The sequence below is a fragment of the Pimephales promelas genome, chromosome 3, assembly GCF_988280905.1.
Source record: "Pimephales promelas chromosome 3, fPimPro1.hap1.1, whole genome shotgun sequence".
Lineage (NCBI taxonomy): Eukaryota > Metazoa > Chordata > Actinopteri > Cypriniformes > Leuciscidae > Pimephales > Pimephales promelas.
Genome location: NC_142771.1, coordinates 34,316,753 through 34,340,603, shown reverse-complemented (window position 1 = coordinate 34,340,603; position 23,851 = coordinate 34,316,753). Strand labels below are relative to the sequence as shown.

The following is a 23,851-nucleotide window of genomic DNA, read 5'->3' as shown; positions in this document are numbered from 1 at the left end:
ACCTGCTTCAAAACTGTTATGAGGTAAAAAATATAAACTATAGTACAATATCCCTCATTTTTGGTTCAGTTTAGGCCATGTGTACAAGTTGTGTGTAAGAGGCCTGCAGATTTGCAGACTATATAAGAACAAGGTCAAAAAAACAGACAAGATTTTGCTCTGTATTAGCAGTAATTGGTAGCCTCTACTGTACATATGGAGGAGTAGGTGCCACTTTTACCCTTAAATGTGCATAATGGACTGAGACATTGGCCGCTGTTGTACACCTTTTAGTCAAATTTGGATTATGCCAGGAAATATGCTTATCTTTTTAATTCAAATACATAATTTAAATTTTTTGTGTGTCTGTGTGTGTGTGTGTGTGTTTGTGGTTCTGTGTCTGTGTGGTCCTTGTATTCCCTACGTTATGGGGAAATCTAAAATTGCAGATAGTTTTCTGTGACAGGTAGTGTTAGTGTAAGTGGATAGAATATACAGTTTCTACAGTATAAAAACCATTACTTCTATTGAATGTCCCAATAAAAAATGAAAACCCCAAAAGTGTGTGTGTGTGTGTGTGTGTGTGTACCTACTTAACTATATTTTGGGGACAAATTTGTACCCAGAAGTGACCAAAACTTGACAAAATCTCCAAAAACAAAGTTTTTTTAATGTAAAAATGCATACAATTTCTGTGATAGGTAGGTAAAAGGGGTAGGGTGTGTATGTGTGTTTTGCTAAGCAAACCTGGACCTGTGGGACATAAATTAATTAAGGCTCTCAACTTGCCAATTTTTCCTCTGTAGTGCCAAATACACTATTCAGCAATGATGTCATCCCTATTGAGATCAGGTGAGAAAGTAACCAAAACTCATAAGATTCGTGATGATGATTTTTTTATGTTGTGCTTATGTTTATGTTGATTTATATTGATTTATTAAGTGAAAGAAAATGTTTCCATTACTGATGCCAATGCTCTAATGCTGCCTGCTGAGTCAGGGATTCATAATTACCACATCACACATTCAAGTCGGGGGGGAAAACATGGAAGTAGCCTAAACTAAAGTTCAGAAATATATTGTGAACAATAAACCCAACTACCTGATTTAAACACTTCTTTCACTTACTTATACAAGGTATCAAAATATTATATTGATACATAAATAATATACGAATTATAAATATTTTAGATCAGTTTCCCTGCAATTGAAACCGATACGTCCCTTTGAACCTCGCAACTCAGTGACTCGTGCATTATTTAAAATTCTGAGTTTCTCCACTTGTAAATACGACTTTGCTCGGCCATTCATGTGCACAACAATTGTATTTATGAAATTTCAGACTCCATTTCATGAGCAAAAAGATGCTGTCAGCCATGATTAATTGGAAAGCATCCAATAATAGGGGTGTAAGTATTAGTGTTGGCAGTATTTAGGGCACTGATGAGGGAGTTGGCCTTTTGTACTGCTGTCTCAATCGCAAAATCCTTCCAGTGCACTGAAACGTTCATTCCCTAAAATGTCCCACAATGCTTTGTGAACACCAGGGAGCATCGATGCTCACTAATATGGGTACGTTCAGACAGCAGGTAAATGTGGCCCAAATTCGATTTTTGTTTTTTTTGTTTTCTCATGACAGTGTGAACCACATGGAATCTGATCTTTTTAATTCTGATTTGTGCCACTTCCATATTTGCAATGCGACCTCAGTCTGAAATGCATATCGGAATTCCTGCGACTTTGACATTCTGTCTTGTATGACAGTCCAGGACATGATCTATCTGAACAATGAATCGGAATTGAGTGCTAAGGCTCACAGTCTCCTTAATGGAAATTCTAAAGTATGGAACATAAATCACACAAATCAACTCAATACATATCATGACACGTAGAGAAAAAAAGAAAATGGATATTTAGTTATATATTTCAGCATAAACATGCACTGATAGACAGGTAGTGAATATACATTTAGAATTCATTTACAGCTGATTTGTTGAAGGGTTATGTTACAATAAAGTACAATGAACTTAAAATAGCATTGCAAAAAATACTGTTGCTGTTGTTCATAAATACTAGTAGTGGATGTGTTGTACAAAGAGGACGTTGTCGTATCACCAGAAATAGTCATCAGTAGCTATGTTTTCATCCACCTATTTTTATGCGCCTATTTTGGGATATTGCATAAAAAAAAACGCTGTATGGAAATGCTGAGCTGCTCTATCTAAACAATCCCACACGAAATCTGAGGTCCGGTGATAAGAGACTTCTCTCTGTCCCCAGATCGTGATTAAAGCATAGAGGAGATAGTACCTTTGCCATTGCCAGCCCTATAGGCTGTGGAACAGCCTTCCGGCGTATATATCAGATCGGCACAGTCCTTAACTGTTCCTAAATCACCTCTTAAAACCTTTTTTTTTTTTCCTTGGCTTTCAATTCACTGGGAGTTTCTGTCATTAATATGTGGTTTGTTCGTTTTTTTGTGTTATTCAGCACTTTGCTAAGCTGTGTCTGCAGTTTTGAAATGTGCTATATAAATAAAACAAAGTTGAAATGCTGAGATGTGCATACATTCTAAAAATTCGCATAAAAAAAAAACGTATGCACTCAATTCATTCGGATAAACGTTTTAACCGAAAAGCCAGCATGCGCATCAACTATTAAGGAAACACATTTACTGTATAAATTCTTCGAGGAGTTTTAAAAAACTGGACCAACCAGCGGACCAATCTTGTTGCAAAGCATCTGAAATGCTGTTTTTGGTCGTTCTGAAACGGCTAAACAATGACTGTCGTCAAAGTGGTTTGGTATAATTACCTCCCAGTACTGTCTTACATGATTGTATGCCCAAACAGTAGGCATCCGCCTCCGATAAGATAACTTGATCGTGTTTATTGTTATTTATTATATACAAAAAATATAATATTCAGTGGTTTCTACTACTGCAACAACATCCATTTTTCTTATTGATATTTAGCGCCAATTTATCAGGAAGTGACGATTTTGTTCTCTTCGGCTCACTGGATGTAAACGATGCTTTATTGGCAAATGTTTATGTGATATTCCCATTTAGCGCACAAGTTAAATTCACAGGTTTGGATAGAAACATAGCTAGTGTCCCAATGTTTAGTGAGTCAGGGTCCTTACCAGTGGCTGAATTCATGTACACAATATACTTATTCACTACCTTGGAAGCTAGGGAGCTGATTGAGCTGCACCCAGAGAGTCATGCGATTCAAAATGGCCGCTCCCTTGAGGTGACCCGCTCAATGTAAAATAAAATGGCTTTTGTTAGGCTTCAGATATGACTGGCATCTGCATCTCTTATAAGAGTATGATTTTTGATCATTGACATCTAGATCGGATTCAGAACGATGACCAAAACATAGATGGAGTATCCTGATTCCCGGGAAATTCTGTGTTTTACGGGTAAGCGGTTTCTTGTAAATAACGGACAATTCTGTGTTATGCGGGGAAAGAGTTAAAGAGGTGGTTTACTGCTTTTTTTTCTTTGTATGATTGTGTTTATGGGGTGCAATATAACATGTATTCGTGTTTTTTCTTTTTTTAAAAGTCTTATTTTTCATAAATTTATTTATACTTTATTGTATTCTCCTCTGTCCTCGAACGACTGGTTGACTTCCTGAGTCTATGAAACCACTCCCTCAGAAACAGGCAATGGGCTCAGATTGGTTAGTTTGGGCCGGTGTGCTGTGATTGGCTAAACTGTAGTGCACGTTGTCTGGAAACTTCACGCCCATTACCTTTATGGGCAAAAGTTGCATCTGTGTTCCTGTCAAATGTAAATGGTGTCGATACGACAGTATCAGTATGAGTCAGAATCAGACCCAGAAAGCGGCGATGAAGAGAGGCAAGCAGAACCTCACCACACACGGCTCTTACAAAACCTTTCTGAATGGTAATTTGCCTATATATTTTTTTAACTCTATACACGTTTGTTTTACACAATAGCATCCAACAATAGCATCCAACTACTATATACACAATCAGTGTTGGCACTGGTTTACGTTCTTGATCAAATCGAAAAATAACGTCATAAAGTATATATACATGAAAAATACAATTACAAAATTAGCACATATACAAATTCAGGTCCAAAATGTTTGTACGTGTTTGTCATAGACACGAAATAGCATAACTAAGTGGTTATGAAGCCAGCGCTGGCATTTGATAAAACTGAAACAATACGTCTGAAATTATACATTGCAAATACATTTAAATTAAAATTGCAAATACATTTAAAATGATCAAATCTTACTTACAGGTTGTGGCCCAACAACTGCTGCCTCTGGTTGGTTTAAAGTTGGAACTGCTTCATGTTTTAGTAACAGTTTCTTGTTGAATCCGGCATTGAATTCGTGGAGATTCTGGAAGCTGTCTTCCGTAAAATGCGCAGCACAGAGAGCTAGATTATGATCGTCATTTTCAGGAACATAATTAAACATAAAACGTCCGTGGGAAGCCGAACACAGAAGACCTGACAGCTGGGTAAACACAACACACTCGACAAGCCGCAGAAATATGGCCATGCCCTTTTTTTGCATTTTCCGGAGGGTTGATGCAAAAGTATGGGTTAGTGACGTCTAAAACCCAGCTGTAGTCCCAATCGAGTCGTTTTTGTAGGTATTAAACTTCCTGATTTTAAAAAGACGATATCTCTACTTACATTGAACTTTCAGCGCTGCAACTTTGCAGATACTGTTCATGCACCAACAGCAACATTACACACTATTTAAAATGAAAAAAGTGAAATCGCAATCAACCACCCCTTTAATCTACAAAGGGTAGATGTGTTTTGGACCACTGTGATTTCACTGCAGACAGGGTGATCAATGCGACAGAAATTGAAACCAAGCAGGTGACAAAATGTCCTGCTCGTCACCATGATCACAGCAGGTTAGAACAACAACTAAAATGAACATAGAAGACGCACCATTCATCATTGCATAAGAAACCGTTTTAGAAACGAATGATCAGCAACTTCACTGATAATTAATTCACTCGCGTGTCGTCTTAAATGCTGGCAAATAGACTGCGTGCTACTGACAGAGTAATTTGATCGTTTGCTGAGTGTCAAATGCAAATGAGGGGTAAAAAAAAAAACAGATGCATGCAGATACACTCACCCTGACGTTTACGGATGGCAGCTCAACCGTTACTAATTAAACCGTTGCTCATTACGTCTGACCTGTTTGTTCATAAATAACTGGCCTATTCCTAACATGCACCCACATACATGCTGGATGGGATCGTCAGAATAAGGGTGAGATGCTTCACACATCTGTAAGTGATTTGGTGCGTGTGTGAGTGTGTGAGAGTGAAAGTGAGAGTGTGCCCCCCGTACTCTACTCTGCCATTAGCAGTAGATGAGAGGAAATTACAGCAGAATGAATTGGTGGGTGGTAATGAGTCCAGGGGTGATTCTAATCAGTTCTTAAATTAAAACTCAACATTTATGCAACATTAATGAACAGAAAGCATATTTATGCGGCTTATATATTCCGCCCGTCGGATGGGCACACGTGCCACGCTGATGTTTAACATGTGAGGTGCGTGTACCGCACTGATGATTGATGCGACACTTTTATCCTCTCGAGGGACTGCGGGTGGCAGATTGGCGTATAGATTGAGTCGGAGCTCGACGGTAACCGTATCTGACGTGCTCAGACACTAAGCCGCAGGTCCGTCGGGATGGGAATGAGAATGATGATGAAATGTTAGGCTGGTAATACACTGGGGTGGGAATCGAAGACCCAAGCAATAGCGCATTCTTTCAGGCCAGGGTGAGGTTGGTCAGCAGAGCGTAGTGTCCGCGCACGGCGTCTCGGAGCCAAGACCTGTCCGTGCTGATCTCGCAGAGACGGTTGGATTTCTGCATCAGCTCACCTGGGAAAATTCCAGCATGGATGGCAGAGCAGTTTCAGCAAGTGTTTGATGCCAGTGACACGAAGCACACGAAATCACTGCTAATGGAAGCGAGGACCCTGCTAGATTTGACAGCTGCTGAAAGCCAGACTGGACAGGGAAATAGCACTATGCCCAGAGAGACATTTATAACAGTTTATAACATTTTATAATAATTGTTGCATTCTTATGCAAATCGACAAGCAAAAGGTTAGATGAACAGAAGGAATGAGGCAAGCTAAGCCCAAACATAACGAATCTGAGTGTGCATCTGAACCACCAGTAGCTGTCTGTGAGTGTGTGTGTGTGTCTGTCTCTCATGCCTTCAGGCTTTGCAGGGCCCTTTCACTAGAATTAGATGGGAGATTTTATATGTCTCCTAATCTACTAGGTGGTGTATTTTTAGACCTATAATCGTTAACATCATTTCGTCGTTAGGCCATGTGTCCACGTTTACACAAAGCCGGGTATTTAGCAAAACGAATATTTTCCCCCTCTCCGTTTTCAAAAATAACATCGTTCACACACCCGCATAAATACGCCGACGAGCGCCATCATAACTATGCCAAACCTATTGGTGGCAGTGTAGGGGTTAAGGATAAAGCCATGCAAGCCAATCAGAATCCTCAGAATCGACAAGAGAGAACTTAAAACGCCGCTTCTCCCAGTTCACATGACAACACATAACTGGCATTTTCAGAAATCAGAAATCGTTTTCTGTGATAAAAACGGGGTTTCCGTGTAAACGAGAGGCCAATCCGCAGGGAAATATCTGCGTTTTCCCTTCGTGTAAACGGGGCCTTAGCCAGCTGAAAACGCCTAGCTGTGGGCGCTTGAAAGCGTTTTGGCAGCGCAGATTTTTTTCCGTTGAGACGTTTCGTTGCTATGATACCGAATATCCGCAGCACAGTTTACTTTTGAACTGATTTCGCAGATAATTTGTTTCATACTAAAAAATATTATTCATCCATGTTATTCGGTTAGCTCTGCTCGTTGATGTTGTACAGAAAGAATGTTGTGACAGTTGGTCGGTTTGGTATTAGTCCCGCCCCTCCTCCACTGTGATTGGACGGCTGGGTAAAAAGTGACAGTGATGAGCGCTGCGTTCTACCCATAGACTGTAAAAAATATGGACAAGGCGTCTGTGACGTCACCCATAGACTTTCTGAAGAACAGTTTTGAGGCTGTTTATGGGGGGTGTGGGCGGCGCCATATTAGAAAATCTTGAGAAATACAAAATACAAAAATGTTCAGAGGCGGTATGATGTGTTGTGTCAGATCATGGCCGAGATGGCAAATTCCACTCGGCGCAGCCCGTTATCGGCTGCCAATCAAAGTTAACCGCCCTTATTTGTCATACATTTTAACGATCTAAACTAATGAGTTAGAAAAAAATCCACCCCCCTCACAGTTGTCAGGCACTCGGAAACTATCCAAAAAAACAATAATTGTCCATTGGACCAACCTGTAAAAGCATGAATTTATGCTTTGAAAACAGATATTTTAACATGGGATCTATGGATATTTGCTCCCTTTTGGGACCTCCCTCTAGTGGATTTTAGATGTATTGCAGTTTTTCACACTTCTGGGCAGGCTTTATCTTTCAGATTAGAATGTTGCCGCTTGGTTCTACCCAAAGTTGAAAATTTTTCAACTCTCGGTGACCAGTTAAAACGCAGAGCGCTCAGCGTGAAAAAACAGCTCAGCGCCTCGATACGCTCAAGGCGTTTAAAAAACGCTCCCATTGAAAACAATTGAAAACATACATCAGGCGCGTGGAAAATGCTTTGGTGGTTTCTTTTGTATTTAGTTTTTCTTTTGAGAGAGAGAGAGAAAAAAAGAGAAGATAGGTTACTGAAAATAGGGAGGCCATGCTACCTAAACGAAAATGTGCTCAAGGGGAGAGACAGAGATGGAGGATAAATTGGGGAAACAGATGCACAGAGAGAAATAGTCTCAAGCCAGAATTAATCAAAACAACAATAAATTTTCCACCCACATCGCCAGACTCAACAAACTGATCAAATTGAAAAGACAAGCATCATTAGATGGTTCAAATAAATTGCAGCTCCACAACGAATCAACACAGATCTTTAAAGGGGAACAAAATGTGACATGTTACATGACTAGTAGAGAAGTCGAAGTCAAAGAAATTGTCGAATGAAACAAAACACAGATATTGAGATGCCTTGATATAATCAGAGTTGTTTGTCAAAGCAGCCGAGCAGCATATGTTTTTACTTTACTTTAACATTTCAGACTTTTCACCTTCAACAACTAATCGTATTTTCATGAAAGCTTTTTGAGAATAGCTTACTCTCACTTTTAGCATTTAAAACTCTTAATCACTCATATGTTTGCCCATGTAACTTGGGCATAAAATATAACAAGATCTAAACCTGAAGGATAACTCGTATTATCGCAATATAAATCATCATATTGCCTAGTCCTAAAACTTGCTGTATGTTAAAGCACTTAGGCATTATTGAAACATAACCATCTGTAAAACTGCTTTGAAACAATATTGGGAAAGGAGATAAACACACATATTTGACTTGAATGAATAACACTCATTGTGATTACTTGTGTTCGTGGAACCTGTATTTTTTATTGCCTCCACACCTAAATTTACAAATCAATTCCTTTTGATTTTGTGAAATTACATTTGCCTGGCAGTCTAATAAAGCATTATTGAGTCGAATTGCTATAATTTGAATTAAATCGAGTAAGCGAGCGAGAGAAATTGCCCAGGGACAAACCGAGCCGAAGAGATGGGAAGAAGGGACAGATGGGAAGGTGAGGAGAGGACAGAGTGTGGAAGAAAAGGATGTGGAGGGAGTGAAAATGTGAAGGAGACAGAAAGAGAGAAGAGTGGCAGGGATTGGCAGGATGTGACGGGAAGTGACACTGAGCTCATGGGGCGGCTGCTGCTTTACTCTCCAATCACATAGTCGCTCTGTCCTCTCGGTCATTTAATCTGAAGTGTGGGGTGAGAGAGAGAGAGTGAGCGATTGAAAAACACCGTAGAGGGTAAGAAAGAATGAAAATGGGAAGGTTAGAACAGGAGGAGACATTTTATTGCCACTCCTTTTTCTCGTCAATGCTATCCCTTTTTATTGACAATCAATGTTCTTTTCCAATCTTGTTTTAGTCTTTAGGGATAGTAAAACCTAAAAAAAAACACCTTCATTAACATACCAAATAGAGTCTTGTTAGAATATTCCTGGTTTAGTCCTAGTTAAGCTCAATCGAAAGCATTTGTGGCACCACAACTATTCATTTGTCCAAAACAAAATCAAAATCAAAAACGATTGCTCTTGCTACATGTGTGTAGCATCATTGCTTGGATTGTACTTTTCCATTGGAAGTGGTTGCCTCTAATTTGAAATGGCTACAGATATTTTTGGTTAAAAGGCCATTTTGGCTTGTAATCGAGCAAATAAACAACAAATAAATTCACTTGGAGAAAAAAAATAAATCAGAATTTGCCAATGAGAAAACATGATCGGTGCATCCCTATTGGCAATATCCGAAATCCTTGTGGGGACATTTTTTTTGCTCCCAATGAGGAAAACAGCTTATATTAAGCGATGTATTCGGGTTAGGTGTGTGTGTATGTTTGAGCATGTACACTGTTTCAAGACATCCATCTCCTGACTCCACCCCCAATGAAGAAGCAGCTTTATCGATCCAAAGCGGCTCTATTTCCCCCAAGTGTCTAAGCTGATCAAAACCTCCTCCTCTCACAGATGCCACATTCTATTTCGCTCATGCATTTTACTCCGTGCATCCTTCTCTATCTCTTTTTCTCATCTCTCCATCTCTTTCTCTGCGCAGGCCCTGTATCCGAGCCCAGAGGAGGGCTGGCAGATCTACAGCTCGGCACAGGACGCAGATGGGAAATGTATCTGCACCGTCGTGGCTCCAGCACAGAACATGTGTAATCGAGACCCACGTAGCAGACAGCTCCGTCAACTAATGGAGAAGGTGACAATTGCCTGTTACATGCACAATAACCTAAATGACACACACTTATCAAGAGCAAATCCTAGCAGAGTAATGTTTTGCACATATTACACAGTCATTAAACATGGATCCCCAAGCATTATACAATACTGTTGCCCATTAGAGAAAGTTTGTGAAAGTACATGATGCACAACAACCGCCTAAAAGAGGACACGTCCTAAATACAGCTGTGAAATTGGATTCATTCTGCTGAGCCGTTAGAAAGTTTTCATTTTTTCCTAATTATACACATTAGATTGGGACCAGGCAAAGAACAGCTGGAAAAAAAAAAAACTAAAGTACCTCCTAAATCATGAAATGGAGCACACAACTTACTAAAAGCCTGAGATTCACTCACAGAGACGAACAAAAATGAAAATAGCCATCATTGGTGAGTAAATGAAGACAATGTATTTCGAAGTCGTTATATCATATATTTCTTTTATCTGTTGAACACAAAATATCATATTAAGCCCAATCTAATTTGTGTTCAAGTGGGCTTCAGCCTTTTTTAGCTTCGCCTGGCTCCACACCGCGAGCCTCCGCTAACTGCGTGCGCTCTTCCTCAAACGGACGAGGCATTTATACTCGACGCGCTCGCCAACGACGACAGGGGGCGACTCAGAGTAAATCAGAGTAATCTTCTAAACCATCAGGAATCAGCGGTGAAAAGAAGGTATACACGTGACATTGGCTGCATCCAAGATCGCATACTCTCTTGAGTACGTACTTATTTTGAATAAGTAATTATTAGGGCTGTCAGTTTAACGCGTTATTAACGGCGTTAACGCAAACCCATTTTAACTGCGTTCATTTTTTTATCGCGCGATTAACTGTCTTTTTGTCCTAGTAAACTTTGTAGTTTTTCACATGCTTTTGCAACAGGACGCGGTATGCGTCCTGAACCATTTTGGCGTCCCGCGCTCGTCGTCGACTCAAAGCCGGCTCACAAGCCGAAACGTGTGTTTGCGGCGTGCCTGTTGTTTTGTTTCCGGTCTTGATCCGCTTGCGCTTTGGTCGAAGAAGCAACAAAACGTCCTTGCGCGGCGCATGCCATTGAAATGAATGGGTTTCAGAGCGCAGCGCGAGGACGTTTTGTGCCGCACACACTCCTTTCGGCTTGCGAGCCGGCCAAATAGTAACGTTACGTTTTGAGTGGATGACGAGCGCGAGACGCCGAAATGGATGCCCTAAGATTCTGAATGGAAAGTTTACTTTTAAAAAGTTGCCATATTGTCCCATTGACAAGACTGGATCTGTGTGTTGTCGTTGTGAACTGAGCTATCATCATCGCAGCACGTCCAGTCTGAAACACCACTTGATGATGGCCAAGCAAACACACACACACACACACAGATGATGCGAATTCTCGGCCCCCTTGTCAATATCAGGACCTCGTCAGTATTTCTTTCACCCTTTTATTGATAGACAGTGTTACATTGTGTGAGAGATTATTTATAAATATTAGTGTGAAATTGAACACTATTCCAATGTTATTTTCAATAATAATTTTTCCACTTTTCCATATTGATAAGCGCATTAAAATGAGAAAAAAATTATGTAACAAAAAGAAATCAAGAGACATTTAGAATAGATAAAAATGTGCGATTAATCGTGAGTTAACTATGACATTAATGCGATTAATTGCGATTAAATATTTTAATCGTTTGACAGCACTAGTAATTATCTAAACGTCTTCAAAAAGTGTTTTATTATACTATGAATGTGTGTAGTATGAATGTAATACAGACGTACTACATTCAACATGTTGTCATTATCAGGTAACCCACCAGCGTCAATTTTGTCGCTTCACTGCCATTTATAAATCCTCTCCCGTAGCCTCATGGGATATTAAAGTGTCGATCGTATATATGCACACTTCAGAATCTCACCGAAAGAAGTAGGTAATCCGCACTGTGGCCGAGAGAGCTCAACGCTCTGCAAATGAAACATGTAAATAGAAAAACACCCGCAAATTAAGAAAACATCTTCATCAGTTTCACAACCACCAAAACAGAAACGCAATGCAAAAGCCGATGCAAATGTTTGCAGAGAACACAATGGAAATGTTTCCAGGGGACCCCAAAAAGTGACGGACCCGGATGTGACATGCTGATTAGCAATAATTTGATATTGGAAATCAATGTCTACTTTTTAGTTGATTTTTTACTTTTTTTTTCTTGCAAAACATACAGAAATTACATGTGTCCCAGATAGCAAACTGACATTGAATCAACGTGGAAATATGACATCGAAACAACGTTGATCTGACATTGTTTTGCTCATCGAATTAACGTTGAACCAACGTCAGACGCGTCATTCTTTCAAAACTAACGGAAAATCAACTTGAAATCAACGTGTTGTTTCAACGTTATGAAAGCAAACCAATTTTCGATTTTCATTTAGCTTTGAAGAATGCCGCGTCTGACGTTGGTTCAACGTTAATTCGATGAGCAAAATCAACGTTGTTTCAATGTCATGAGAGACGTCGTTTCCACGTTGATTCAATGTCAGTTTGCTGTCTGGGGTATGTCATACAACTTTGTATAGAATGTATTAGAGTTAACATAGAGCTGAAAACTAAAGTAGAAAAAGAACATTTTTTGTACAATGTTACTGTTTATAATCTATAGCCTACATCAGTAACATTGTACACATTTTTGTAGTGTTATGTTTGAACAAGTTTCCTAAGAAATGGAAGGGTCCAAAGATGAGACTGCAATTTTTAAAGTTGTAACAGATAAATAAAGCAAAACCTTTTTTTGTGTGTGTATAAAATGTATTTATTTGCAATAGTTATGTTAACAGCAGTAATAAGACATTTCTGTCCTAAGAACAGCTATTACGCTGATGGACGCCGTGCTGTGTTGTCATGGAAACATCCCAGGTGAAAATAACAAGGAAATTATGTTGGCTGAACCCGAAATCAACAATGTGGCGTTGAGAGAAAAATACCATCTAACTATGCTTGACTGGCCACCATTTCTATTTCATAGTTCACCTACTATGTAACTACCAGAACTATGTAGTTCGCCTTAAATAGTTCACTGGTGTGGAGAAAAAGATAAAGAAAGAAAGAAATGGGAAAACGGAGAGCACTCCTACTGTAAAAAGACCTTCTTGGATCCGCATGAATTTCCATCTGGTTTAACTTTGGTAGTGGTGTTTTTGTTTTTTTTTGTTTTTTGGTCAGTTTGGTGGAACCCAATAGCCAGATAGTTATAATACTGTTTAAATAGCTGTTTAATCGTTGGTCAAACTGCAGTGTCCAACACTCAATATAAGCTCTTTTCCACAGGTAGTGTGAAGGAGAGAAATTGCAATATAAAAGAAATCAAGGAGAGAGAGAGAGATGTTTTGCTACAGAGAAACGGTCGGATATTGAGTCTGTTGTAATGCGTGGTTCAATTGATTGGCAGTTAAATGCAAAGTGTTGGCATAAATAGAGTGTTGGACTCTCAGCCAGTTGACCGGCCCTCATTTCCTCCTTCCTCACCAACCCCTCAGTGGTTTCCATCTTTCCAAAAGCAGCCCATTAAGAACCACACGTCCCCATCAACATTACACTCACTGAATCAGAGAGAGCTTTGGAATCACACTACAATAGGAAGCAGCTGTTTGACTAGTTAATGAACACAGCTGATGGAGGCAGAGATGAAGAGAGAGGCAGATAGAGAGTAATAGAGGATGAAAATGAAACTGTTTGGAGAGGGATTCCTGAGAGGCAAATTTGCAACTCAAGGCAAAGTAAGTCAATGAGGCACATGACACACCCATGTCTACCTCAATATAACTCTACCATTCACCTAAAAATGACATTTATGTCATTATTTATTCAACATCATGTCATTCCAAAGTCTTTGCTTGAAAAAAAGACGTTTCACGCAATGTTTCTATATTATGAGAGTCATTGGTGTACAACATTTTTAAGTTTCAAAAAGGAAATAAAGGTAGCTTGAAATGAATTCATACGAGTAGTGTAGATACAACAGGGGTAAAGGCTTTGGGGCTCAACTCCCACGACTACATTAGTGCTACTCGACATCGCCGGCGCCACCATGCTGCACTCACACACCTCTCTGAGGCAGTGATGTTTTCGTCAGTGATGACCATAACGAAATGATTTCGTTAACGCACCGTTTTTTTTATGACAATAACGCGGCGATGACTAGCTAAAAATAGCTCTGAGGTGACTAAAACATGCTGACGTTCGTCGAGTTTTCGCTGACGAGACGGAACGAAAAGGATTACAAGGCTGACGTTCACAATGCATGTAATTTACGCCTGTTTTGCGTGAAATCGGTCTGTATGGAGCTAAAAATAAGTATCAGCAATGCTGCCGTTTCCTATCGCGTGCGCCCAGCACCGGCCGGCACCGGCGCGCGCGCACCAGATTCCACACAACAACAACACAGGGTTTAATGGTAGTTTTTGTACCAAGTCGGACAAAAACTAGGGTAAAACCTGTTGGAAAGCATATTTTGCAGCGATGTTTGTGTGAGCGTATCAGTGAATATCCCTGGTCACTCGGTGAGTTTGACGTCTTTGTAAACGAATGTTTAATGCGTTTTATGAATGATTGTGTGGGTGCTAACACACAAACCTAAAATTCTCGGGACAACAGCGTTTGTCCAAATTTCAATCTTAACCGTTCTATTTCATTACAAACGATCTTAAAACAGGGCTTTAAGTGTAAAATACCCAACTAACCAAGACCAGTGTTTATTCAGGGATTGTCTTATTCATTTTTATGTTCAACACACTCCAAGTGTCATGTTTGTTTCATACTTTATATTCAAGTATGCATTCTTTGTTCAATGCACCTCAGTATTAGATATTTATTTCATTATTTTGTTTCAGAATATTTTGCAGTTTGCACAAGTTAAAGATAGACTGGGTTGTATACATAATGTTTGTGTTTACAAATAATATGCATCTTGTTGCATACTATGTTGTTCATTGCACTTTAGCAATTTCTCAAATATAGCCACAATTGCCAAAGTAAGAATGTTTTTATTCTTGGCTTTTTTTGGAGTAAAAAAGTGATCCCACTTTTACCACTTTATCTGTGTACAATGTTCTAGTAGCTCAACGTTTTTGCTGTTGAAACTTTAAACCATTATTCCTTTATTACTGTGATAACTGGTGAAAATAGCTTTTAATATTCAGGGGTAAAACTATAACTTGAAATATGGAGATAAAAGGTTTCTGCCCAATGTGACAATGAAGTACAGCTTGGCAATGGCAGCACTGCATCTCCATCAATGAGAAAGTCTAGTTATGCAAAGGTTTTAAGGTTAGCTTGTTTTATGAATTGCAACATTTGCTAAATCTGTCAAACCTAAGCCCATTTCCACTACTTTTTAAACTAAATTAATTTGTTAAAGACTACTTTTTTTTTTTTTTTACTAAAATTGATTAAACTTGACTAAAACCTTTTGGTGTTTTCGTAGACTAAAACTTGACGAAAACTTGACTAAAACTATTAAGTTTATAAGTGACTAAAATGTGACTAAAACTTAAAAGCGTTTTCGCCCAAAAGACTAAGACTAAAACTAAAAGGGCTGCCAAAAACAACACTGTTTCACTGAGGTAAATGTCCCGTGCTCTAATCTTGGTAGTACGGGCGATATTTTTAGAGCCCCCAAACCATAAAATTCAACGACGATGATTGGCGAAATATAACGTTTTTTGTGTAGCAAACGGGGAACCGTTGGCTTAAATTCCAGCACTGTAGGGCTGAACGAACTGGAGCCCAGGGAAGACAGCCTATTACCTAACATGATAAACGTAACAGCGTCGAAAGTGAATGCAAATATGATTCTGGAGAGTTCTAAACACATTCTAAAGTAAAGCCATTATTAGAATGTAATTAACACGGATTATTTTGCAAAATGAGAGATTATAAAAATTAAAACAGGCAGGCAGGTTGGCGAGAGGTCGGCGCCCCAGCGCCCTCAATGGGTGAGCCGCTGCTAACATCTAACATTAAGCCTTGTTCGTTCTTAATCATCGTGATATTTGATGTAGTCTGTGTACATGCAAGTTGATGAATGTTTTGATTTGATTCGAGAGTTAATTAAGGATCGGTCTGTTCATCAAAGTAATGATCTCTTCATTGACCTTCATAATACTGCATGGACAGAAATATCTTGGTTTGCGTTCTGCATTAGAAAGGAAGTCATAAAACGTTGGAACGACATGAGAGGCAGTTCAACGATGACAGATTTTTCATTTTAGAGTGAACTATCCCTTTAAATCTTGCCCCAAACTCTACCTTAAATCCTGCCCTGCCACAATGTCAGGGTCTAAAACACCTCATCAGCCGTACTCCAACATAACTCAATCACTCAGACAATAAAATGTGTGTGCGGCAATGCCAGCAGCTGTGAGGCACTAATGCTCCTGCTTGATAAAACGCAGACTAATGAGGACACCTGGGTCAGTCCCTCTCCGAAAGAGATGTGTTCAGAATTAAACTAACACCACCCAGCCTCTTGTGTCCGTGTGAGAGAGAGAGAGAGAGCGTGAGTATGCTCAGCCCTCCTAAGCATTCAGCGACATGCATGACACACAATAAGTGAATGCTCAGTGAATATGTGATCCCACCTAACCCTTGCCCAAGTCCAAACATCCACAATCCTCAGCTCTAAGTGTGACCACTGGGTCTGACAGCTATGCAGATCAGCTCATTAGACAAGACCCCTCATGCACATCAGTGAAGGCATGAGGAGAATACCAGCATACAATCCATATCCTGTTTGGTGGAGGTTGTGTGAATTTTTCTGTGTGTGTGTGTGTATGTGGCCTCTGGGAAGCTAGTTGGGTGTGTGTGTGTGCACAATCCGTTGATGTGGGCAAGATGCTCGGCGGGAGGTCTGAATATGTAGGAAGGCTGATTTGAACTACAACAAATTGAAGGCGTCACACTGTTGTGCCCTTAAAAAAATGCATCACACTGTTTTGACTTTGTGTTTTGTTGTATTTAACAGGTTCAGAATATCACTCAATCCATGGAAGTGCTTGATCTGAGGACGTACAGAGACCTGCAGTACGTGAGAGACACGGAGAACCTCATGAAAACAGTGGACGGCAAACTGAAGACTGCCTCTGAAAATCCACGCACCCTCAACCCCAAGAGTTTTCAGGTGTGTTTTCAAGTACATTAAGTACTGAAGTAGTAATTCCAATATAGCAGACAAATTATACATATAACTAATATAATTAAATGTATATAAATATATAAAATAAATATAATACATTATATTATATTAAATATATTTAATATAATTAATAATTAAAGTACAATTGCAGGGTATTTATATTATCGCAATTACATAAATATGTAAATGTATTTGTAGTATTCTAGCATAAAATAATATATGGTATATTTATTTTTCACTTGAAAAGGTCGATCAGTTAATCAGAAAAGGTCGAGACATTGTGTAGATGACATTGGAAATAATTCTATTCAAATTTGATACTTGATACACATACTGAGTGTATTAATTAATACATATTTAAAAAAAGAATCTGACATGGCTTCCTACTGGATAATCAATGTCAAAACAATGTGAAATATCTAAAACACCAAGCAAATCCCAGCTAACAATTTTTGGTTCCCAAAATGTTCTGGGAACAATACATTTGTTCCCATAATGTTCTCAGAACATTTCCCAAACATTTGTTTTGGGTTAGCCAGGAAAGCTATTTTTAGGTTTGCAGAATGTTTTATAAAGATAAAACCATTAGATTATGTTCTGTATAAGTTCTCTTTTAGGTTATTGCAAATAAATAAATAAACCTGGACCAGTCTGGGAAGGTTTAATTTTGGTTACAAAAAAAGAACCTAATAGGAACATTCCAAAAATGTTCTTATTTGGTTAACAAAATAAATAACAAATGGAAACCATAGGATTATTCAACACATTCTCATCCTTTGGCGTCATATAGGTGATATGACATTTCGTTGAAATACTACACATATGGCACCCTTTAGCGCACACTGTTATGGGTAGGTTTAGGTCTGGGGCAAGACCCAACATTCTAATCTGAAAAATGAAGCCTACCCGGAAGTGTGAAAAACTGCAATACATCTAAAATCCACTAGAGGGAGGTCCCAAAAGGGAGCAAATATCCATAGATCCCATGTTAAAATGTCCGTTTTCACAGCATAAATTCATGTTTTTACAGTTTGGTCCCATGGACTTTTATTGTATTTTTGGATAGGTTCTGCGTGCCTGAAAACTGTGAGGGGGGTGAATTATTTTCTAACTCGTTAGTTTAGATCGTATTTAGACATAAAATGTATGACAAATAAGGGCGGTTAACTTTGATTGACAGCTGATAACGGGCTGCGCCGAGTGGAATTTGACGTCTCGGCCATGATCTGACACAACACATCATACCACCTCTGTATCCTTTCTGAACATTTGTATTTTGTATTTCTCAAGATTTTCTAATATGGCGCCGCCCATACCCCCCATAAACAGCCTCAAAACTGACACAGACGCTTTGTCCATATTTTTTACAGTCTATGGTCTGGGGTAGGGTCTGCGTCTCATTTTGGATGCCAGTCACCTGTATGACGCCTTGGGATCTGCGTGTTATTTTGACGCTAAAGGGTGCCATGTGCGTAGTATTTCATATGTACGAAATTTCATATGGCGTCACATATGGTGCCTCGATTATTAGGGGGATGCCCTGTGTGTGTTTAGCATTAATATTCAGTTGGTAACATGACTGGAGATTGAGCAACATTAGTACACACTAATTAGTATTCACAGCCTCATTATTTTTATATTGACTTCACAACCCGCCTACCTTCAGCCACCCTTCTCTAAATCTCATTCTGGCGTCCTGCCCCGAAGTGTCATAGACACTGGCACTAAACTTCAATACAACTTGATTGTTGTGTTTAATTGAGAAATACCAAAGGTCCTCTGAGAGAAAATTCACCTCAAATGAACACCCCAGCAAACACAGAACGTTCCCCTAACGTTCTCGAATGGTCCCATGAGGTTATTTTTTTGGGAACCAAACAAGTACGTTATATGAGAGGTAGGTTTCATGTAGGTTATTTTTCGGTTCCATTTTTATAACGTAAGGAGAATGTTCCGGGAACGTTCCCTTAAAGGGTTAGTTCACCCAAAAATGAAAATTAAGTCATTAATTACTCACCCCCATGCTGTACCAACCCCGTAAGACCTTCGTTCGTCTTCGGAGCACAAATGAAGATATTTTTGATTAAATTTGAGAGCTGTATCACTACCACATAGGCTCCTAAGGGAATGACACTTGACGGCCCAGAAAGTCAATGAATAAAAAGTTTAAATATTCCATGTGACTACCGTGGCTCAACTATAAGTTTATCAAGCGACGAGAATACTTTTTGTGCAAAAAAACAAACAAAAATAACGACTTTATTCGACTAATCCTTTTCTTCCTTGTTGGCCTGAAACGAGACTTCAAGAGATTTCCACGACGCATGCGCGAGAACTGAACTGAAGTAGTTAAAGGAGATCGCAATTCTCGCGCATGCGTCGTGGAAATCTCTTGAAGTCTCGTTTCAGGCCAACAAGGAAGAAAAGGAACGGGACGGAGCTTTAGTAATAAGTGTGTGTATGTTTTTCTGTTCTTTTTAGTAAGCAGCTGCTCCCCTAAAGGCTCAGACCGCTTCATTCTTGCATCTTTTAAATATGACAGTGTGCTTGCAACTCTGTATGATCTCAGAATAGTTGAAGGACTCGTTAATGATATACAGAGCACTAAATGGAAGAGCTTTAACATGAGTAACATATAGCCGTCTGCTAAAAAGACTAGAATGGAAGCCACAGACACGTTTCCCAGGGGTATCCCTATCATTCAGAATGCACTACACCGCCACTTGCCCATCCACCCCGTTCTCCCGCGGTCTGAGTCATCTCACCAAACGCTGCATAGAAAATGATTCCAAAATTTTCCAGAAATCTATCAATGTTCAAAGCGCCATACTCCTTTTTTTCCTCTCTTCTTCTCTGCTGGGGCTGTGAAAAATTTGCGAGATGTGCCAGTGTTAAAAGCACTATTTCAAAGAGTGGATGTCTCAAAGCCCGGCTTTATTTCGCCGAGGCTGCTGATGAATGTTGAGAGCTCAAAGTCGCCTATGGCAGGGTGGGAGATTAACGAGACTAAATTTTTGTGTCACGGAACAGGAAAATGAGATTTATGATGTGGCGCCGCAGGGCTGAGAGCAGCTCCATCACCAGATTTACGATAAACTTTAACAAGGAGGAAACGGCCCCTCCTGTGGTTAGCATGCTTTATTGATACACCTTAAGTTCAGACCCCCTTTATTGATACACCTCAGCCTATAAGTTCGCCTAGGTGCCGTAACTGATGGCCCTCACTGAGCTGAGATCAGCCCACAAGTTTTAAGTACTTTCATAGCGGCTTGGTCCCACCGAGGGTCTGTGAGCCGGTGTCGCTGCTTCAGACAAGTGGTAGATTGTGAGAGATTGCAGATGCACACAATCAATACTCGGTTCTCATGTGAGGATGCATTCGGATCCAGGGGCCGGAGACCGGTCATGCGAGATGAACACGCTGAATAGTTAATGTGAGCCGACTGCAAATTCCCAGACCTCTGTGAGAGGGAGATTAACCGTTTCTCATCTTTCGTTTGAACTCCTAACCACCTTCCTTCTCCATCAGGAGTTGAAGGACAAGGTGACTCAGCTGCTTCCCCTGCTGCCAGTGCTGGAGCAATACAAGGCGGATGCAAGAATGATCCTGCGGCTGAGGGAGGAGGTGAGGAATCTGTCCCTGGTCCTCATGGCCATTCAAGAGGAGATGGGAGCCTACGACTACGAGGAGCTCAGGCAGCGAGTGCTACTGCTGGAGACTCGCCTGCACTCCTGCATGCAGAAACTTGGTAAGACATTTAGTAGAAGTGGGTTCAGTCAGGAATAGGCAGGTATGGACTGTGGACTGGCAGTATGTGACCTGCGACAAGAAGTGTATAGAAAGAGTTTTGACTTCTCAGTGCAGGACTCGCTTGGCATGAATTATTTTAGAGCAGCTGCAGTAATTTGCTTTTAAATTGAAAAAAGCAAAAGTAAACTAGACATGTCTGATGGTTGAGATCATCACATTAGACCCAATGAAGTCCAAATGCGCTTGCTGTCCAATTAGATACGTTAGAACGTTAAAAACAGCCAGCCAGCAAGCCTTGCACCCGAAACGTCCAAAGTTCATTTGGCTGAGAGAGTAATTGGCTTTCAGATGCGTGATGAGACAAGCTCATGTTCTATTCAGGGTGAAACTGATGACTTCACAATAAAATCTAAAACGATGATCTAACGGATATTCGTTCTGCTCCATAAAAGTCGCTTTTGGCAATTTAATGCATCCGAGTTTCATCCAAGCCGTCATTTATGGTGTTCTATCGGCAGGTTGCGGGAAGCTAACTGGTGTTAGTAACCCCATCACAGTTCGCGCCTCAGGGTCAAGGTTCGGCTCCTGGATGACTGACACAATGATCCCCAGCTCCGATAACAGGGTAAGAACGACCGTACCGCAACACTCTTATCACTCCATCACTGCCACTGTTATGAGCCGCCTCTCCTCATAGACACACAATCATACACACACTGTGACTGAGTCAGTGTTTTGGTACAGCAAAGCTGCTCCTCAGCAGTGAGAGCTGAGTCACTGATGGATGGTTCTTCCACCATTTTCTCCTTCCCTCTCTTTCCTTCTCTATTATGCTCATACTCTCACTCCATTCTTCCCTCAATCTCCTGTCAGAGACACAGTCCCCATATTAATTAATCCAACAGGGGGTTGGATATTAACAACTTGTTTAGGCAAACGCCAATCACTGCCTGGAATTACTAGCAGTCGTCCTGGGCCCTGTAATGAGCGTGCCCAACAAAGGTCCTCTAAGGCAGTTTTTCCCTTCCCTGTTCCTGGAGGCACACCAACACTACAGATTTTCAAATTCTCCCCAAACAACCACACACATGATTCAACTGATTAGCTTGTTAGTTGATGCTTCAATACCAAAAATGGATGGGTCAGATAAAGGAGAAATCCAAAAATATAAACTGTTGGTGGACCAGGGTTGAAGAACAAGCCTTTGAGGCAGAGGTCTTCAGCCCTCCTCATGGAGACCCACTGTTCAGCAAAGCTAATATCCAACCTGAATTTCACACTAATGTGATTTTCAAGTGATCCTAAAGAGCTTGATTAGCTTGTTAAGGCGTGTTTGATTAGTGTTGGAGCTCAAATACCCAATTTTTCAAAAGTATTTTTTTCAGATTTCGGTCAGATTGGAATCAAATCTTGAAAATGGGTTGTTCAAAAGAAAAATGTATTCTGAAATCAGATTAGATCACAAAATCCTATCTTGGTTTTCATCTGCATCAAATCATCAGTTTCTGTTGTTCAAAACCTTTTAGTAAGATTGGAATACATTTGATCTAAACAAAAATCAGGATTATACTCAACCCACAAAAAATGTACTTTAAGACTTTAATAGTTGACAAAATATACATTTGTATCATGTAATATACAAACACATGTATGTTTTTATTTTGCTCTTGATTAACAGTTTAACTGTTAAAGGGATAGTTCACTTTGAAATACATTTTTGATATGTTTTAGCTTACCTCAAGGGCATCCAAGATGTAGGTGTCTTTGTTTCCGCAGTAGTTTCAAATTTGATATTTTTAGGTCAAACCGTTCTTGTCTGTCAGTCAAATAATGGAGGTCTATGGTCACCACCTCAAAGAGCATGCACAGAGAAGTCCAGATTAAACATGATTTAATGACTTGTAAATGTAAGTACACATTGATGGCCTAAGACACGAAACGAGCGGTTTGTGTGAGAAAACGAACAGTATTTATGTAGTTTTTACCTCTTATAACCACAGACACGTCCAAGTGATCTGACGGCACAGGCGCTTGCGGAAGTGCCAGAAAGCGCCGGAACTGATCTCTCATGCATGTACCTCACTCATTGTTTGCACAAAACAGAGATTTTAGGTGAGACGGCTAATTAAAAAGGTACTAATTTGCGCTTATCCAGGTTAAACCGTTGTATGCTCTCGCAAACTCATCCGGGAGTGGTGAGGTTTCACTTCCGGCACTTGAAGCGCCCGCGCCCTCAGATCACATGGACGTGGCTGTAGTTACAAGAGGTAAAAACTATTTAAATACTGTTGGTTTTCTCACACAAACCGCTCGTTTCGTGTCTTAGGCCATCAACGTGTACTTACATTTACGAGTCATTAAATCATGTTTAATTTGGACTTCTCTGTGCATGCTCTTTGAGGTGGTGACCATAGACCTGCATTATATGACTGACAAATATCAAAATTGAAAATACTGCGGAAACAAAGACGCCTACATCTTGAATGCCCTTGAGGTAAGCTAAAACATACCAACAGTTAATTTCAAAGTGAACTATCCCTTTAAAGGAGAACAATAGATAACATTAGTTAACTACCTTAGTTAACATGAACAAAGAATGGTTAACAATACCTCTTCAACATTTACTAATACGTTATTAGAAATCAAAGGTTGTATTTGTTACCATTAGTTAATGCACTGTGAATTAATGTGAACAAACAACGAACAGCTGTATTTTTATTAACTAACATTAACAAAGATTAATACAAATTGTAATAAATGTGGTGAACACTACGCAAAACTTTTTAGAAAGAACGCATTAGCATTGAAATATTAAAAACTAAAGTAAGAAAGATTACCTGATCCTGGATAGCAAAACATGGTATTTCCAAATACAGATCTTGAGATCTTTATTAAGATTAAGAACAACTGTGCCCAGGACAGTGAGTCCCCAAGAGCAGGGTTGAAGAGCTCTAAGGTGTGATCTACTCATTGGGTCCAGAAGCGAGGGGGCAAACGCATTTAATATTGTCCACTGGCTATGTTAGTTTTGG

At 39.8% G+C, this 23,851-nt stretch overlaps 1 protein-coding gene and 1 long non-coding RNA gene across 4 annotated transcripts in view; one reads left to right on the top strand and one right to left on the bottom strand.

The window, feature by feature from the left end:
- LOC120489298 (uncharacterized) overlaps positions 1–23,851 on the bottom strand; it is a 186,496-nt gene that overhangs the window by 88,133 nt on the left and 74,512 nt on the right. The window lies entirely within an intron of this gene.
- olfm2a (olfactomedin 2a) overlaps positions 1–23,851 on the top strand; it is a 101,570-nt gene that overhangs the window by 73,279 nt on the left and 4,440 nt on the right. For both annotated transcript variants that reach the window (XM_039685996.2, XM_039685995.2), the window contains exons 2-5: positions 9,738–9,887; positions 16,898–17,053; positions 20,598–20,817; positions 21,338–21,444. In XM_039685996.2, coding sequence (XP_039541930.2) covers positions 9,738–9,887; positions 16,898–17,053; positions 20,598–20,817; positions 21,338–21,444 — 633 coding nt within the window. The remainder of the gene's footprint in view (positions 1–9,737; positions 9,888–16,897; positions 17,054–20,597; positions 20,818–21,337; positions 21,445–23,851) is intronic.